Here is a 13,613-nt window from a genome sequence, read left to right on the forward strand (position 1 = left end):
TCTTTGTTTTTTAATATTTAAAATTTAGCGGAAGAACATTTACATTATTATAAAAACAAAAATTTTGAATCAATGTAGAGAAGAATCTTGTTTAAATTTTCATCTGTAAGATCCTGTATATTCTTTGTGAAAACAGGTTTTTTAAATGAATAATTTAGTATTTTTATATAGCTAATACATTAATACCAGAAACTTGTCTCCAGCCTCTGCTTAATTTTTTAAATTTTCTTTACTTTAAAAGCTCTGTTTAAAATGTTTGCATGTAACATTTTAAACAGAGCATATTTTTTTTTAAACCTCTTTATGTCATTATAATCTATAATCAGCGAAATACAAGCAATGGAATTGTTTTAAACAAAAATCTATTTGTTATAACAATGTTCTCAAAAGAGTAGTTGATTGTAGTCAAATTTTGTTCATTCATAATAAAGGCAGCTTTTAAAAGATAATGTAAAAAATTTCATATTTTTTCATCTGATTCTCGTAGGCAATTATATGTTTGTGCAAATTTAATTCAGATAAAACATAATATTTACTAATTTTTTTGGCATTGAAATTAAAATGTTAAATAATTTTTTGGCTAAAATAGTTGGTTTAGAACATAACACCTTTAAATAATTATCGAATTGTTGAAAATTTCTAATGTCATGATAGAAAATAAATTTTCTATTTAAAAAACTATTGACAATTTTCATAATTTTAGATGCTTTCCTGGTTTTACTCCCTGGAAAAATTTCAAAGTTGCGTTTGGGTTTTATTTCAGGTGTTTTGTTAAATAAAATTTCAGATATTAAAGAAATAAAGTTTCGTAGGGTAGATATTTTTCCATTTAATTTCAGTGAAAAAAGAACTGGGAGAAAATGTTTGTTGAAGTAAGTAATTTGAATATTTTTAAGTTATGTTCTACATTGTGTTAATTATTGCAAAAAATGACAATATAAAAATTCAACAATTTTGTTATAGAATTTTAAGGAGAAAAAAAAGTTTTTTTTTAAGTTAAAATTTCCATTCAATAGTAAATATAATTTTATAATTATACAATGTAGTTTTTATTATATAATATCAGAATATGAATAATGTATGATTAATGGGAAATTACAAATGGCTAGAGTAAAATGAGTGATGACTAGAGTTAATAAAATTGGGCAGATTCATTAAATTGGTTCATTTCTTAAAAAATAGCTACGGCAAGTTGGCGACAAGTTCCATTTACTCGCCGAGGAAGGGAGATAACGTTTTTGGCGGAGGGAGCCAGTTTTCCTCTGATCATGAATTTTTAAGAAAAAGATCACTTGATGCTTTAGCCAATGATTGGTTCGATTGAAAGGCGCGCAAATGTTTTTTTTAAAAGAGTTTTTATTTGAATAAATAATTTATTAAATATGTTTATTTCGTAATAAATATAATTATCTTTTTCTTTAATTTCAACCTCATTTTTTGTTAATTTAAGATTTGCAATTAAATAATTACTGATTTTTTCCCTTCTCTTTCGACTCAATGTTTCGTAAATGAAGTAAGTTCCTTACCCGATATTTTAAAATTTTTATTGCTTATAATTTAGACGTAATGTATCTTTACTTTTACGAATTATTGTTTCTTTAAAACAAGTAAATTAAAATCTAAAATTAGCATGATTTTGCTTGAAATTTACGTTAAAAAAAACACCATTTACTTTGCTATTAATTTGTTTAAATGAGATCAAAATTGTATAGAGTATTATAATGTTTAAATATTGGAAGAAAAAGCATTATGTATTTAGTTTTAATAATAATTATTATTATTATTTTTTTTAAATCCATATGCATAAAATGAAGTTTAACTAGTTTAATTCAATTATTAATTTAAAATAGTTTTATATATTAAGAGTGTTGCCTTATAACATATAATATGCTGTAAATATAGAATTACAAAGCTATTGTTAGAGCAGTACTATTATATGGCGCAGAAACCTGGAAACAGACTAAGATCGAAATGTAAAAATTAGAAACCTTTCAAAACAAATGTTTAAGATTTATTTTTAAAATTTTCTGGCCTTACAAAGTATCAATCAAAATCTATGGATGGGTGGTCTAATGTAAACAATAACAAGCGTCCTTAAACCGGAAGAAANAATCAAAATCTATTAAAGAAAGCTAAAATAAAAACAATAGAAGATGAAATTAAAAAACGAAGATAGACCTGGCTCGGACATATCCGTAGAATGCTCAAGGATAAAATTACATCTGTTGCGCTTACATGGGCCCCTGATGGTAAAAGAACAAGTGAAAGACCCAGACTTACCGTCAAGCGCATGTTTTTGGGCGAATTAAAAGAATGTAGAATATCTGGCTGGGAGGAAGCAAGATATATGGCTAGAGAAAGGAGTAGTTGGAGGGATATGCTAGAGGCCTTAAGTGCCCAAAGGCACGTAGAGGATAAGTAAGTAAGTAAATATAGAATTATTAAGTTTGCCAAACTTTCCATTTCGAATTAACAGTTGAAACTTAAAATTTTTAAAATGGATTATCATACTTGAATAGGGTTTCCGTAAGTAAGAGTCTATTTATGTAAGTGCTTTGATTTTCTATTTCGCCATTTTTGTTTCTTTAAAACCCTGATTTTTCACTCTTGTACTATGATTACATTTTGCATGCGATTTTTTCCCCTATCTTCTGTACCTGTTACTTAAATTTTCTCCCCGTTCCCGGTAACACCGTTTTTTTTTTTTTTTGGTCCCCTCCTCGCCTTTTCTTTTCCCCATCCTTCCTCTCCCCGTCGTGTCCCGCAGTGGACTGATCGTTAAGACACGGTTCCCAGCTGATCACCGAAGTCAAGCATCACTGGCTGCGGGTGGGTGACCACTTGGGTCAGTCTGCGTAGGGCCCGAGGGTGTACGGTATTGGTCCTCGATAAACTGTTCTGCCGTAAAGTGCTCGACTTCGCGTGCAGGTCGTTGGGCTACCGAAGCAGGGGTGCCATCCCCTCTGCAGAGGATCAAAATTGTGATGACTTGTCTTCGGGTCATCCTCAGGGATGTTTCCCAGACCGGCGCCAATAGCCTATTGTGCAACGTAAATTAACTACTACTACCTCTCTCGGTCCTGATGTCATGATCGGGTTTCCCTTTTTTCTTCAACCCCTTGGCGATCTTCTTAGATAGGTCGCCAAGAGATTGGCAACACTTGGTCTTGCCGTAGTTATGATACATAGATAAACATCTCATAAGCACCAAGGATACGATTACTAAATATCAATTTTTAAAATGTCCCGCAGTGGACTGATCGTTAAGACACGGTTCCCAGCAGATCACCGAAGTCAAGCATCACTGGCTACGGTCAGTGTGTGGGTGGGTGACCACTTGGATCAGTCTGCGTAGGTTGTTGTTGTTGCTCATTTACGTCGCACTAGAGCTGCACAATGGGCTATTGGCGACGGTCTGGGAAATATCCCTGAGGATGATCCGAAGACATGCCATCAGAATTTTGATCCTCAGCAGAGGGAATGGCACCCCCGCTTCGGTAGCCCGACGACCTGCACGTGAAGGTGAACACTTTACGATAACGCAGTTTAACGAGGACCAATACCGCACACCCTTGGTCCCTACGCAGACTATTCCAAGTGGTCACCCACCCGCACACTGACCGCAGCCAGTGATGCTTGACTTCGGTGATCTGATGGGAACCGTGTCTTAACGATCAGTCCACTGCGGGACAGTCTGCGTAGGGACCGAGGGTGTGCGGTATGGGTCCTCGTTAAACTGTTCTACCGTAAAGTGCCGCGTGCAGGTCGTCCCCTCTGCAGAGGATCAAAATTATGATGGCATGTCTTCGGATCATCCTCAGGGATGTTTCCCAGACCGTCGCCCATTGTGCAGCTCTAGTGCGACGTAAATGATCAACAATTTTTAAAATAATCTGTAAAAGCTATAAGCAAACTTTAAAAGTTTTTACTGAAAAAAAGAAATTGAGAAAAGCGAAATTAAAATGTGACAGTAACAAAAGTGAGCAGCCAGAAACGCTAAAAATTGATTACAACTTGCAAATATACATACGCCATAAAATTCCTATTTATATAGAAAAATTTAGAAATAAAATTTATGTCATGTAGATTACATGTCTAATTAGTAGAAAAAGGAGTTAAAGTACATATCTGATTTTTCCTGAATTCTGCATTGAACTAAAGTTTTCCTGTATTCATTTATTTTCACACCTTAATTATGTCTCATTCCAAAAATTTAATCTTTTGCTTTGTTATATATGTAGTATTAATTATGAAATCTGAAGCAGATTCCTTTGATAAATATGTAATAGATGGAAGTGTTATTGCGCCTGATGTTATTTCCCCTGAATGGCTATTATCAACTAAAGTGTTAGTCAACGGTGGAGAAAGGCTTGGTTTCTTAAGGTGAATTTTTTTAAATTTATTATTATTCTAAAATAATTATGGAGATAATTTATTTATTCTGGATAACTCTACTGAAAAGTGATGATACATGGTTTAGAGCAATTTAATTTTGTTTGGAGCAGTTCTTAAGTTACTTAAAATTTCGCTACATTTTTTCTTTCTGTACCTGTACCTAATAATCGCGAAGTTTTAGCTACTCACGGCAAGTGGCCGGCAAAAAACTAAAGAAAGAAAAACATCACAGAGGAGAAATATAACTCTTATAAATATAACAAATAAGCCTTTTCCTATTTTTTTTTTTTTAATTTTTACAAGTTTGCTATCCGTTTGACGTCTTGGCTATTTTAGATGGTGCAAACAGGAATGGAAATATTACTAAAAAAATAATGAGTGCACTAGATCAATTTATTTAAAATTTTGAGTGTTAGCCCTGCTGCTTTTTACTTAACCACCTCTTTATGTTAGTACAGATAAATTTCTTCAATTTAAAAATGAATGAAATAATGTGAAATACTGCAGATATTGTGCTTTCCAGAGTATTTCTATGACAATACTTGTTTTTTGCTCCTAAAATTGTCCAGTGCTCTTTCTGCCTAGTTTTTTGACTGGAAATAAATTTAAAAATTTTGGGAAAGAATTCTGTATCTGTGCAATGGTACCTGTACCAAAAATGTCATTGAATTTTGATTGCATGAGACATTAACTGAACATCACAAAAGAAAATTAACTCAAAGAAGATATATGGGCACTCCTCTGCAAACCATTAAACATTTTTTTTTCTTTTCAATTTTGTAAGTTAATAAACCATTTGGTGCATTAACAAAAGACAAAAGTAGTTATTATAAAAAGTTGTGTTACGAAACTATTACCAAACTATGTATTTGCTTAGAGTTATTTGCCTTTAAGTTTGCTTCATTCTTTGAGTTTTTCTTTTTAAAGTTGGTTCTGTATACAACCAGGTTGTTATTATAACATGGCAACAATCAGTGTAAATACTAATACAAAAATCTTTTCAGCTTTTTTATTATTACTAGATTATTTAAGCTAGTTTAATTTACATAACATCCTCAACTCTAGTTCATATGAAATTGGTATTGTGATCAAATAAATTAAGTGCTTAATTTTGATATATTTGTTTTTTAAAATCCCTTAAGGATGCTTTTTTTAATGGATATTTACAGAACATGCTTAATTTTCGCTTTTTTCAAAATAAGATTTTTTTTTACCATATCCAATTGTCATGAATTATGCAAAAACATAGTTTGAACAATCCATTTTTGTTTATCATCATTCCTTTTGTAAGAAAGTCACCAATCATTGTACATGCTCCCAATCTTTGAAATCGAAGAATATTTCTTAAAATTTTACTGATCTTTTTCCCAATAGCAAGAGAAAACTTTCTTTTTCTTTCTTGTTAATTTCTTCACTGGTAACACTTCCATACCTGCCAACACTCCTGTTTTTTTTTTTAACGAAGACCCCTGTATTTTACCACTACCTCCTGTTTACCTGTATATTCTCTAATTCTTCTGTATTTGTTAAAGAAATAAATAAAAAATCAGTGGATGGCAAAAATACTTCTCTTATTCCTCAACATGGTGTTATTGCCAGTAGTGCAGTATGATGAGAGTTTATAGTTTAAGTCAGGGTTGNGTTTTTGACATTTTTGACATTTTTGACAGTGAGGTTTTTGACGTGACGGTTTAAACCATGGTTTAAACTGTCAAAAACTGTCACATGTCAAAAACCTGCCAACCCTGGTTTAAGTAAATTATAAATAATGGTTTACAAAAAATCTTCTTTAGATTAAGATTTCCATAAATATTTTTTACTTCGCTAAATGTAAGTGCTTATATTATTTCCAATTTTGATTTTCTCTTTTTGACTTACATGATTATGCCTGACCCCGTGGCAGAAACACGGCGACATTGTCGCAGAAAGCAACTGAGTTCTTGCAGAAAGATTTTTTTTATTTGGGAAATAAAAATTTTTGGTTTGCCACAAACAAAAGTTCTCAAAAAAATTCTGCAGAAACAGAAGCTGTTTTACCAAAAAAAAAAAAAAAAAATTTTCTACAGAAACAAAAAATTTCTGCAGAAGCAATAATGGTTCTGCAAAAAAATTTTCTTACAGAATTGTTTTAAATATTTTTTTTCTAACGTACCGCGGAAGGAGAAAGATATCTCACTATCTACGATTTTTTGGCATGCGAATGAAAACCAGATTGGTGGAAAATATTTACTGGTGAAACAGTTTCAACCAGGTTTCCATACGCATGCGAAAAAAATCGCATCCAATGAGTATGGCTCTAATACCGATGTTTCAGTACTGATAAAGACTATTTCGTTTCGAGATGTTGAATAGACTTGAGCATATTGAGTCGGAAACCGCTTCTGCATACTTCGTGTGGAATCAATGCTATATATTTACACAATACAGTGCGAAATCACAAGCGCTGTGTATTTTTTTCGTTCTGAACTTAATCTGATCACGAAAAAAGTTTTATTTACCTCCTTTTTTTAAAAAAAAAATCTTTCAATAAGTCAGTACAATATTAATCGCATCTAATTAATTAGATAAAATTAATTAGATGTAGAAAAAATTGAAACAAACATTGCTTTAATTTTTTTGCTTTTAGAATTCGGTTATAGTCAATACTATTTTATTATTTTGATTACTCAACTTCAATATTAATTTTTTCACCTGATTTGTTTCTGTACCTGATATAACTACTATAGTGAAACATTAAATCATACTGTTTTAAACTGATACTTCAAATTCAGTTATCTTGTTTTATAAATTTAATCTTTTTGTCCATTCTTAGCTATTTCTATAAGTTCTATCTTATTACAGGTTCTGGGTAATCTTTATTTATGCTCTAGTAAGCATTTTTGTCTGCAGATCTATACATTTATAACTTTTCGTTATTATCGAAGATTATGCAAATTTATACTTAAACAATTTAAACTTATTAAGAAATGAAAACTTATATTATGAAATTAAGAAAAAAAAATCTACGCAGTTTTATTCTATGCATGTAGACTTATTTTATAAACACGAATTTCATCTATTATTATAAATTCATTACACATGCATTTATAACGATAAAAATATCTTGCAGAAAGATATTGGTTCTAGTTAGGTTTGTCGCAGAAAGTCAAAAAAAATTCTGCCACAGGGATGCCTGATGTATCAAAACTTTACTGGTAGCCTTAAAAATGTCGCTACTAAAATCTCTGTTGTTTTATTTCTTCAATGTTGGCAGGTATGCAGTTCATAACAGATATGATGATGTTCTTGCACTGTTCTATTTATATATTAGTATGTACCACGATCCTTGAACTTAAATTGAGATCATTCACCAATAGAGTATTTTTATGTGAGTCCATAGCAGTCAACAATGACAGAACTTCATCAATTTTAAATTTTCGTCTCTGTCATTTGATTAAGAATAATGTTCCTGTGTGTCCTCAATAAATATATGAAATATTTAGGCTTTTTATTGTAATATCATTTAGTTAGATCTGTTATTAAAATTTTCTGCACTCTTTAGTTATTTTATAAAAATTCTCAATAACTTTTAAAGGCAAGAATTTAAAAAAGTATGAATGCAGTTAAAGTCAGATTTATAAAGAGATTCAGATTTACCATTTCAAAATAATATAATTTATAGCTTTTTCATTTGACTAAAAGTTTAATTATCTCAGTTAAATATGATGGAACGCAGCTGTTAAATATAATATAGGGACCATAAAAAGAAAAATTTATTTTTCATTTTATTTTTGACAAAAATGCAGTTTTGATACTCATTGTATTCTTTTTTTTTTCTTTTTTTCAAAATTAAAACATTTTTTAAACATTTTATGATCTGTTAATCATTTGAAATAACAAATGTTAATAAAAATTTAATGGGCTGCCATTTATCTATTTTGTAATATAACATCAAGGTTTTCTTTATTTTGCTAACATCTTTAACATCTCAGTATGATCAATGAAACTAATTTTATAAATATTGTTTGTTGAATTTACATTTATAAATATTTTTTTATTTGCTAAACCTAAAATATGCTCCCAATAACTTTTCTTAAATTAAAGTAATCAAATAGTTGTAATTTTGAATTAAAATTATTAATTTTACATAATTATATGAAATAATTATTAATTTTAAAAAAATAGAATGAGCGACTCTGTACTGAATACATTTAAATGTGTACATGTACATAAATTATTTCTATGTTGGGGGATGAAATCAAGAGAAAAGAGTTCTTTGATGGAAACTAGTGATTTTATCATGATTCTAAAAAGTTTTGGAAAATGTTTTTGCATTTTGTTCATTTTATATATGTATAAGAGCTTTCAAAACTAGGAAGAAAAAATGTTTATCAGTCTGCAGATCCTAATTATGATTTATTTATTAAATTGTTTATTTTTTGGAAGAAAAACTTTGCTACACACTCTCAATAAAATATTGATTGTTTCATCTTTTCAATTTTTTATTAATGTTTAATTTAAAATGTTTAATTTTTTTATTCCTTTTTAGAAATGATGGTAGTTTTCATATTAGTAACATGGAACCAGGCTCATATGTAGTTGAAGTAATTAATCCAAATCATATTTATGATCCAGTGAGAGTAGACATCAATTCAAAAGGAAAGTTTCGTGCTAGGAGGCTCAACTATGTGCAAACTAATTTGGTGCAACAAGTTTCTTACCCATTAAAATTCAAGGTTAAAGCTCCTTATAAATATTTTCAAGTCAGAGAAGCTTGGAGAATAACGGATTTCTTAATGAACCCTATGGTGAGATTATTATATATTTTGTTTTTTAGCATTTAAATGTTTCTTTTTTCTCGCAAAAATATGTATTTTATAAGTATTAGGATTTAGTTTCAACTTTTGACAAAAATAATTTTCCCAAAATTTCAAAGCACCAAGATCATGCTGAGAAATCCTAGATTATGTTGAAAGAAAAATGCAAGTTAGCTTTATCTGCTTTCGATCTAGGATTTTTCTATTTTCCTCTATGAAATTACTTAAAAAAGCATTCTGAAAACTTTATTCACTTGCTCAATCATATATCATACATTTTCAGGGATCTATTTAGGAAAATTATGATCTATAAGCAGAGAATTTAAAATTGTGAAAATAGACCTTTTATACTCTTCATATTAATTATTTATCGAGATTATTCTTTTAACATGAAATTGAGACCTTTCACAGATTATTTTAACTTAATGGACCCTTCATGAAATATTTTTCGTTTTGAAATTGAACCTTTCACAAAATACTTCATCTGGAAAACAAAAATGCTGATATCATTAATTTTAAATTATATATACAATGCCTTTGCTAAGGACTTTAAATTATTAGCCAAATTTTAAAAGTCTAGACCAAAGGCAAATCTTAGCAAATTTTTGTGATAATTTTTTTTTTCAGTAGAAGATTTCAAGTCAAAATGCAAATTTACTATAAATTGGAAATATTTTCTAAAATGCGAATTCAAATTAAGAGTCATTTTTTAGTTGAGGAGGAGTAAATGAGCAAGTGGGAGAGAGAAAGAAAATTATAGATGTTTTATTATCTTGGATGAAAAGATGCAAGAATAGGTTTAGATTAATTTTTGGTAACTTAAGCTAAACTAAACTAAGTGGCGCGACAGCCCATAGACGGCCAAGACCTACTGAGCCAATCTCAGTTTTCTTGACCTTTGGCTCTGAGGTGCAGGAGCAGATGTTCCGGTTAGGTGGTCAGCTGAACGCGGAACCCCCAGTGTTTACAAGCATGCTTGGTACTCATTTATCGACCCACTGAAGGGATGAAAGGATGGGCCAACCTTGCCCGGCCCGAGGTTCAAACCCAGAACCTGTGGCATGGGAGGGCTACTAGACCTGTGGCATGGGAGCGCTACCACTGTTCCACCGGGCGTCGGTAACTTAAGCTAGAGCAGTAGTATAAAGATAAACCGAAAGGAACATTTGAGGTTATTTTAGATTCCGACTATCTTTTAAAAAAATATGTTTCATTTAAAATAAAACTGATCTTTTTTTTTTAAATCTTTTATTTTTTGCCAAAATTTTTTTTTACTGTTGTGATTGTAATCATTTAGAAAAAGCGGATTACAATAGAAGATAACTTATTTGAATCATTTAATTTTATTTTAATGGTTTTTATACTACTTACAGAGATTTTTATATTGAAATTTAATAATTTCATTTTCAAAAGTAAGACAAAACTCAGAAAATAGTTAATTTCCTATTTCGAAAAATATTCGATACAACAAGGTTTTGAGAAGAAACTCTCTGACATAGGAATTCAAATTAACATTTGGTGTATAGATAAATCCAAGAGAAAATATATATTTATTTTTTTGACATAACAAGGTTTTCGAGACACAGAAGTTTGAGATATCATGAGTATACTGTATGTGTATATATAGGTATAAAAAGAAACAATAAAGTTATTTTGTTTTTCTTAACCCTTTGAGTGGCTAGTTTTTATTGTGTTTTTCACAAAAATGACTCTGGTAACAAAAACTTATTATTCTGTTCCAATTTTAAAATATTTTCTTCTATAAAGCAGTACCTATATGCCTATATCACAAAGACTGAACAGGTGATTTTTTTGTGTGTGATTTTTCATGAAATTGTCAAAACAGGACACTAATTTCTTAAAATTATAAGTTTCAATAAATGTTTTGAAATTTTATTTAAAAAAATCTCGATTAACTCTTGATTTAATAGTTCCCTGTTATTGCTATGGAAAGCAATTCTTCAGAGTGATTAAGGGCAATTGCTAACATTTGTTCTAAATGCCGTTTTATGTCACAGTTTTGAAAACTTTTGAGCCTTAAGTCAAGAAATGAAGATTTCTTAAATGTATTTCATCTTGTGGATTGAGAAGTTTATTTACTTTAAATTTTAGGTGTTGATGATGGTTCTCCCATTAATCCTCATTATGATTTTACCCAAAATGATGAATGCTGCTGATCCTGAAACGCAAAGAGTAAGTTTCAATTAGATTTATTTGTTTCATGCTTCAAGAAAAGTAAATATTTATCGTTGGGGGGAACTACCCTCCCTCTGTCAATGTGTGTCTGCTGGCATCATTTGAACATAATGCAAAAAACAAAACAAAAATTATTACTGTATGGAAGAAAACAAATTTTTGAATTTGAATTATCACTTTTTGACACAAGTTGTTCAGATTTCATCATAAAACTGTGTGGCTTTTTTGGCAGACTTCACTAAATGATTTTCACACAGTTTAAAAAAAAAAACTTTTCTTGTGATACCATTCATTCTAACACTATGATCTGTTAATCANAATTATCACTTTTTGACACAAGTTGTTCAGATGTCATCATAAAACTATGTGGCTTTTTTGGCAGACTTCACTAAATGATTTTCACACAGTTTAAAAAAAAAAAACTTTTCTTGTGATACCATTCATTATAACACTCTTGCAAATCATGCATTTAAATACTAATCTTTTCTGTCAAGTTTTATCTGTGATATTTTCTTACACTTCTCGTGATATTTGAAATTCTGATATTTCAATAGCTATTTTAATGAAACTAGATTTTATCACAGGGCAAATTTGAAATGCAAAGGAACATGTGTATATTTAACTGTTTTCTGTTTAAGATCTTGTTTATAATTTTTTGTAGCTTAAAAATTTACTTTTTTAAGAAAAAAAAATATTAAAATTGCTTGATATCTAACTTTTTTGAAGCGTCTTATAACTCACTAAATATATAAGTGTCCTATAGTTGAAGTGTGTTCCTAACTGAAAGTTGAATCTGATTTTGTGTTAAAAGGGTTATTATTTTATTTTGAATCATTGATTATCCTATAAAGTTTCTTATAAAAGTATTAAATTTGCTTGTATATTGCTTGATAAAATAGTTTCTTTTCTTTATTCAATGAACATTAATTTTTTATTGTTAGAATTTATTTCAAAAGAAAATTTTGTGTTTTGTAATGTGATGAGATACCATTACTTTTTTCAATGTATATTTATGAATGTTAAATTCAATTTTTTATAAAAGGAATATTGTTTTACTTTTCTCAGTTGTGAATTACTTATGATATTTTTAAATATTTATATATTACTAAGATGTCTGATTCAAGGATTTTAGTTCCTAGGAAATTGATAAAAAGTATCGTAATTGTCATTAACAACCTGCGTAAATACTTGGACATGTGACCTTTCATTGGTCTACCTAAAGTACAAATGGATCTTCATTCAAAAAGCGTGGGCTCCCTTAATTTACATATATGTAATGTGCTGCAGGAGATTTATTACAATTGCTGACTTTTGCAGCTCTTATAATGGTGTGTTTAAGTTTAGACAATATGAAATATCTATATATTTCCAACTATAATTGTTATTTCACACCAAAAAAATTCCCTAGAATAGTGTAAAGCATCTTAAAAAAAAACACTAATTTGTTATAGAAATAAATTGGATTGGGGATTTTCCATAGTTTATATTTTTGTTTTTGAAATTTTTCTATTTAGAGAAGTCAAATGAATATATTACTGTCCCAGATTGTAATTAAGATACTAGAGAAAACTGTTAAAATGAGTGTATTAATGAATTCACATTAAAGTTAGTGCTTAAAATCAAATACTGATGAGTTACCTCATATACACATTAGGTTAATGATTTAAAAAATCTATGCATATATTAAACATTTACTGAAATTGTTTTTCTTTTCAGGAAATGCAACAGATGCAAATGCCAAAATATGATGTTCCAGAATTATCTGAGATGATGACATCCTTATTTACAGGTGGAAAGCGACCTCCTGCCCGTAACAAAGTTGTGAAAAAAAGGCAGTAATTTTTTGGGGTGTTTGTAAATTTGTATAATATTTATTCTTGTTTATAACTGACACATAACTCTTTAGTCCAACGTCTTGCTTTTTTTTCAGTTGTAGAAAACACAAATAAATATATTTATTGCCTAGTTTTTGTTTGATAAATCATTATTGCGTAGCATGAAACGGTCCATAAATAATGTCACGCTTATTTTTCCTTGTCACAAAGTGTCACACTTGTCACATTCCTGTCACTATATTACATAAACAGATACTTGCAATTCTATAACAAGTTGCAGATCAGATTTTGTTTTTAAACATTAACTGTGTGTTTAATTGACATTTGAGAGCATAATAATAATGATTTTCTGTGTACTTTTCTCTCTTTATTAAAAATTGTAAAGGGTTTA

The 13,613-nt window shown here is 29.6% G+C and overlaps 1 protein-coding gene across 1 annotated transcript; it reads left to right on the forward strand.

Annotated features, from left to right (window-relative positions):
- Positions 1-3,964: 3,964 nt before the first annotated feature.
- Positions 3,965-13,352, forward strand: LOC107436271 (ER membrane protein complex subunit 7). Its single transcript, XM_016047912.3, has 4 exons — positions 3,965-4,383; positions 8,924-9,182; positions 11,304-11,384; positions 13,104-13,352. Exons 1-4 carry the CDS (start codon positions 4,196-4,198, stop codon positions 13,224-13,226), a joined length of 651 nt encoding a protein of 216 aa, XP_015903398.1. The 5' UTR covers positions 3,965-4,195; the 3' UTR covers positions 13,227-13,352.
- Positions 13,353-13,613: the final 261 nt, after the last annotated feature.

This window comes from Parasteatoda tepidariorum, chromosome 1 (genome assembly GCF_043381705.1).
Source record: "Parasteatoda tepidariorum isolate YZ-2023 chromosome 1, CAS_Ptep_4.0, whole genome shotgun sequence".
NCBI classification, from domain to species: Eukaryota; Metazoa; Arthropoda; class Arachnida; order Araneae; family Theridiidae; genus Parasteatoda; species Parasteatoda tepidariorum.